The following is a 6,924-nucleotide window of genomic DNA, read 5'->3' as shown; positions in this document are numbered from 1 at the left end:
AAATCAATTGCGGATTCCACAACCATCGGTTCTTTGCTTGGTTTTACACTGCCCTTAGACGGCTTCTCATCAAGCTTAGGTTGTTTGTTTGACTTAACATCAACATTAGGTTGCCTGGTTTAGGATCAACTATAATTGAAACCATTAAAAAATAAATGTTATTTACCAGCTCAAGTATTAGAGTGATCCACTACTTATGTAGCGAACTAGCCCAACTGTGTACACTAAGTGTTCGCTACTTAAGTAGTGGATGACAAAAAAGTCCAAAATTTTCTCAAGGGGTTCCCTGGGGGACGTGAAATCTTCAACCATTCTTTCACTTTGAATATTTTTACTCGTCCGCTAGTTATGTAGAAAATAGAGTTCACTAGTTAACTAACAAGTGGGAGTATTTCTGAAAATTCGCAGGGTGCGCGGAAAAATTTAGAGAGTGCCAAAAAAATCTCATGACTTTGAGGTCTTTGAATTTAGGCCCACTCCATAACCAACAATCCAATCAGACCAGTTACACATTTTTGGATCAGGTTCAGCCCACTAAATATCTCTGGTGGCTTGGGTGTAGTACTATATTTAAGGTTTGTGTGACAAGAAACAGGGATAATAAATGCCATGTTCCTTATAGGTAAATGAATAAATGTTCTTTTGATCAGTTCCTAGGGTATAGGGTAAAGAGGGATAGGGTAAAATTTACAAAACAATTCAATGGGCAATGGCATTGACATCACTTCCTACAGCAAACAATTAATTATGCACACCTATATCAACTTTAAACCAGTTTACAGCAACATGTTAACAAGAGTATATAGTAGACGGGGGAAAACCTGCAAATTATAAATGCATATTCCATCTTTATCTTAGTCAAAATGTCAACAAAAGGTATTTTCTTCGGTCTCTTATATAAATAAAAGTTCACATTTTAGATTTATTGAATTAAATTACCAAGCAACCCTAAAAAAAGTTAAATACCAACCATTGAACGGAATGTTCAAGAGTTAATCATGTATATGGACTAAATACTAAAAAAAATTAAGGTCATAAGGATAGTAGTTAAGCATAGAAATTTTGTATTGAAAATGATAATTTTTAAACTTCAAAAAGATTGAATACAACAATTTTTAAGTTTTTAATTATTTACTTCATTAACAAAAAGATTGAATATATACAACAATTTTTTAAGTTTTTATTTACTTCATTAACAAAAAGATTGAATACAACACTCTTTAGTTGTATGAGTTAGAACTCAGGACATTAGTACACTATGAAGGAAGCCTCAAGTTAAGAAAAATAAAAAAGACTTCTGTTTGTAAACACACGATTAGAGGAAGTAAAGACTAAGAAATATTAGAGTACTCTAGCCTCGTGAGTTAGTACTTAGGCTATAATAATGCCATTGTAAAATAAATTAAACTTTCAATCAATCATAATTATCAAATCATAAAAACAGTTTAACTTAATTAACTTAATTATAACCACTTTAAAATCATACATATAAATATTTGTAATTTGCAGAAAATATCAAACTTCTTACACCAACATAACATTAAAATTAAACTAACTATAGAATTATGAATTCATACTACTACCTTACATTGGATATTGATGAATGCAATCACCCCATGGTCCCTTCTCATACTCACCAAATATTGTCCTATTACACTTCAAAACAACACTACAACACTTAGGACCACTTCCCATTCCAAGTTGCCAAATGTTATCACCTTTCTTCACATTTTCCTTGGCTTCCAAGTAAGCAAGTTCATACCACAAAGATGAAGAAGATTGATTTCCAAATCTATGTAATGTCATCAAAGCAGCTTCAATCTCTCTCTCACCAAGCCTCAACCCTTTTCCAACTTCTCTTATCACACCTCTCCCTGAACATGGCAAACAAAAATGCTGTATCACAGTCTTAAAATCAGGCACATAAATTCCCTCAGATTTCATAAACACAAACATCTTTTTTATCAAAGAAACACCATACCAAAATTTCTCAGAAATTGGTAATATTTCAGAACCCAAAATTGAAATATTTGATCTAAGTGTTTCACCAGCTACATTAAGTAAATCTCTCTTCAATGTCACACCAAGTTTTCCATCTGAATCTTCTTCCCTTATAGCAGAAAAATAAGCTTTATCATCAAAAGCTCTTAGTGTTCTAAGTGTCCTAAGTAACAAATATTTTGCATTTTTACTTGCTTCTTTTTTGTTTGAGAGAAGAATTGCAGCACTTCCCATTCTAAAGAGACAGTTAATAAGCAACTTTGATTTTTCATTACCTGAATACCAACCATTAGATAAAATCTCTGTGCTTAAAACAATAGCATTAGAGTCTTTATGAACTCTAAGAAGATTTTGAGCTAAATCAATGCATAGAGCACTAGCACTACATCCCATACCAGAAACATTATAGGTTTTAATGTCACTTCTCATAGCATATTTGTTAACAACAATGGAAGTTAAAGATGGTGAAGGACAAAAACCACTACAGTTTAAGATAAGTATGTCTATTTCAAAAGGTGAAATTTTTGTTTTTGCAAAAAGATCCTCCATGATAGGGAAAATTACCATGTGAAATTCTTTGATGGATTCTAAATGATGGGTTTTTGGTGGAATGAAGTGTAGTGAAGGAGGAAGATAGGTTTGTTCACTTTGGCCTGAAGAATGAAGGACTTTCTCCATGAAAGACATGCTTTCATTGTCAAAACATTCAAACAATGAAGCATTTTCAAGGAATGTTGAGAAAGGTACCCTACAATAGTTTGGTGGTTTAAGACATGAGAAATCAATGAGGTAAATAGGTGAAGGTTTTGAGAGGAAGTGTTTTAGAAGGAGATAAAGAAGGACAAAACATATGAGAAGAAAATGGAACATTGGTTCATAGTTTTGGAAAAGTAAGAAGGCTTCAAAAGATGTTGCTATAGTGTAATGATAGAAAGACATAGGAATTTATCATAGGAATTTATGTGAAGTTGGTGCATTGAATGAAGATAGGGACATGGTTTGGTTTGGAAGTGGCTTCCATTAATATGCTAATAATGGCGCTGAGTTTTACCAAGGATTTTGGTTGAGGAAGCTACAATAAATAGATGGCCTATATAACAAAATCAAAGATCTCTGACAAAATAGATTTCTTATTTTGTGTTTGAACTTTGAACTATAGCAGCATGAATGAACTATTCAATGAATAAAAATTATGGCAAATTGGTATGATGAGAAAAATTGATTTTGAGTTAAATTCAATTTTTGGTGAAAATAATTTTTTGACAGACTTTACTTATCTCAATGGCACGAAGTGTTGTAATTTTTTTTTTATATTTTACATGTTTAACTAATGGAAAATGCTAAACAGTGCCCCGGGGCACTGTTTAAGGAAGCAAATATAGTAATATGACTTTGAACTTTGTGCAGCCAACGCCTCGAAAGTCTAAAAAATATTATTTTCAATTTAAAAATTTCTTTTTTTGGTTTCCTTAACCAGTGCCCGGGCACTGGTTAGCATAACCCTTAACTAATTTCCTTATGATTTAAACAATTTTTTTTTTTTTGGTTTAAAAATTCTTTACTACCTTAATTTTGTTGCTCCGCATTTAGCCCTTATACATAATTAACTCTTGAACATTATGGTTGATTTCTTTTCTTTTTTTTTTTTTTGTTTAGGATATATGGTTGGTAATTTAAGTCAATGAATTCAGCCGGTATACATAATTTACACTACCTTTTGTTGATATTTTGACTAAGATAAAGATCTAGTTTGTTTAGCAAGATAATAAAATTGACTTATAACTTTTGTTTTATTGCTTATGAGTTAAAATATTTGTTTGATAACTAAAATTTACATATAGCTTATTTTTCAGATTTTTAGGTACCATTTGTCCTAATTTTTTTTCCTGTTTTAATTTTTCCTTAAAAGTAAGAAGTTAGGCCAAACAACAATTTTTAAAAGCTACACTAAAAAAACAGCTTCTATAATTTAGGAAAATTATAATGAGGAGTGCTAGCAATAGAGCTGTAAAAAGGGCCTTAAGGGGCCGGTCCTTTAAGGGGCGGACCCACTTATTTCTGATTATTAATTTTATTTAAATTTTAAACACAGTTTTTTTAGGGTGCCGATCGTGGACAGTGCTGATTGAAGAAAACGAGAATAAGTTCACGACACTAGAAAAATTGTTTAAAATTTAAATAAAATTAATAATCAGGAATAAGTGGGTCCGCCCCTTAAAGGGCCGGCCCCTTAAGGCCCTTTTTACAGCTCTAGCCTAGCAACACACTCTTTAACAAACACACTCTAACACACTCTTTTCTATTGGTTAAAATTTATATGGGTCCCATAAAAGTTATATGGGTCCATATTTTTTTATGGGACCAATGTGAATTTCAACCAATAAAAGAGAATGTGTTGGAGTGTGTTTGTTAAAGAGTGTGTTGCTAGCATTATTCAAATTATAATATATTATCAAAGATATCTTTCAACCCTATTATTATAAAAAACAACAACTTTAAACTTTTTTTATAAAAAAAAAAGTAAGATTTGCCGAACAATTTTTATTTTAGTTAAAAAACTATTATTTCTAGCTTGGTTAAAAGAGTTTTTACACCTAAAATAACTGGGTCAAACGGTACCTTATTTCAAGTACGTAGCATATAGCTTAACATTTTTTCTTCCACTTTTATTCTTATTATTTTAACTAAAATCCACTTTTACCTTTTATGATTTATTTTAATTTAAATTAATGTAATCATGTTTTAAAATACAAAACATCTGTATCATATAATTATTTTTTTAGCAAGCAAGTTAAGATTATCTTAATTTTTATTATATGTTTATTACAAAATTTACATAATTACGTTGAATATATTTTATTATTATGTTTATTATTATGTCATTTTATAATTGATATAAATTTTGTTATAAATTGAGAATTGTCTTTTTATATTATTATACCTACACAATATCACATTACTACTGGAGCATAAAGTCTATTTTCAAGTATCACAAGTTGACTAATGTACAAGTACACTTTGACGTGTAATATATATTACCTTAAAGTTAAAAAAATTAAAATGTTAGCTTATAAAAATTAATTTAATAATAACAATATATAAAAAATATATTACATTAATAAATTTAAATTATATTATTTTAAATATAAATTTTATTATTAACTAAGAATGTCATTTTATATTTATCAGTTAGTATTAAACCGTTAGTTCTACCAAACATGCACTTCAATTAGCTTACCAGCTATAAACTATAACCTATATATCAATCATCAACTATAAATTGTAAGCCATTAACTAGTTTATCGGTCTAGGTTCTCATTCTACCAAGAATCGAATTTAATTTAAAATCAATTTTTCTCATCAAACCAATTTGTCATATTTTTCTGTTCATTGAATATTCCATTCGTGCTGCTATAGTTTCAAGTTCAAATACATAATAGGAAATCTATTTTGTCAGAGGTCTTGATTTTGTTATTTACGCCATCTATTATAGAACCTGTATAATTAACTTTTTTTAAATTAAATTTTGGTATTATGTTAAAAAAAATACCTTAACATGTGTTCTTAAGACAAACATTAGTATGATCCAATGATTTATATACTCCCTCCGTCTTAAAATATACGTAAAAATGAGTAAATAAAAGTTAGTAAAATGTTAAACAGTGCCCCGAAACACTGTTTAAGCATCTCAAATATTACGCATTGAAAATTGAAATGTTTCACTTTTTGAATAAATTATTTCTTTAAATTAAATGTTTAAAAAGTGTCTGATGGCACTTGTTAGCAAGACCCTAAAAGTTAATATATCTAACCTAAATTTTACGGCACATATATTAACTTTTATTAACTAATTTATACTCCCTCTAGTCATATTTATAAACAAATTTGATTTTTTTTAATATATTAAAGAATGAATGCATGTGACCTATATCATAGACCACATACATCTTTTTTTTTCAATGTACCAAAAAAATCAAATTTACTTATAAGTATAGCCGGATGGAGTAATTGATATTGGATTAAGTTTTCTACTTTGCAGGTTTTCCCCCATTTACTATACTACTAGTACTTTGCACCTGCATTAAAGTTGATATTTGATCAAGTTTGCATCATTAATTGATTGCTGTAGGAAACCATGTTATGTCAATGTCATTGTTCATATAGAATTGGTTAGTCAATTTTACTATATGCCCTAGGAATTGAAGCGTGATATGTGTTGATCAAAACTCAAAAGAACATTAAAAACCAAAAAAAAAACTCAAAAGAACATTTACTTTTTCCCTTAAAAAAAAAAGAGCATTTATATTTTATTATTTTAAAAAAATACACTTATTTATTTATTACTCGTATTCTTTTCGTGATAAAATATAAATAAAATTAATCATTTTAAGTTTATTATATAGTTAATGTACCGTCTATAATATATAAAAAAATTGCCTTTTTAATCATCCCGGTGTATTATTATACAATAAATCGAAAATAATTAATTTTGTTTATATTTTAGCATGGAAGAAGTATAAGTAATAAATAAATAAATAAATATACTTTTTTTTTCAAAATAATAAAAATTAAAATTTCTAGGGCGTAGGGTAAAATTGGCAACCCAATACAATGGGCAATAGCATTGACATCGTTTCCTATAACAATTAATTAATGATGCAAACTAAATCCAATATCAAACTTTATTGCATGTTCAAGCACTAATATAGCAAACAGAGAAAAAAAAATAGAAGTATGAGTTGCTTAATTTTGTATTATTGGAGGTTTGAAGCAAAATATATATAAGTTGTATAAGTAATATATGATATTGTAGGAACTTAATAATATATGAAACTCAAAATAATATCAACATCGAAAATGCTATTAAGTTGAACAAAACAAACACTCAATATAAAGGAAAAAATCTAGTATCCCAAAAAAATT

At 28.7% G+C, this 6,924-nt stretch overlaps 1 protein-coding gene across 1 annotated transcript; it reads right to left on the bottom strand.

Moving 5' to 3' along the window:
* Positions 1 to 1,475: 1,475 nt before the first annotated feature.
* On the bottom strand, positions 1,476 to 3,022 carry LOC123902704 (3-ketoacyl-CoA synthase 5-like). Its single transcript, XM_045952488.1, is given in 2 exon segments — positions 1,476 to 2,935; positions 2,937 to 3,022. Coding segments are annotated over 2 exon segments (1,437 nt in total). The 3' UTR covers positions 1,476 to 1,584.
* Positions 3,023 to 6,924: the final 3,902 nt, after the last annotated feature.

This window comes from Trifolium pratense, linkage group LG1, assembly GCF_020283565.1.
Source record: "Trifolium pratense cultivar HEN17-A07 linkage group LG1, ARS_RC_1.1, whole genome shotgun sequence".
Lineage (NCBI taxonomy): Eukaryota > Viridiplantae > Streptophyta > Magnoliopsida > Fabales > Fabaceae > Trifolium > Trifolium pratense.
The sequence above is the reverse complement of the archived record's forward strand: the minus strand, read 5'-3'. Positions and strand labels throughout refer to the sequence as shown.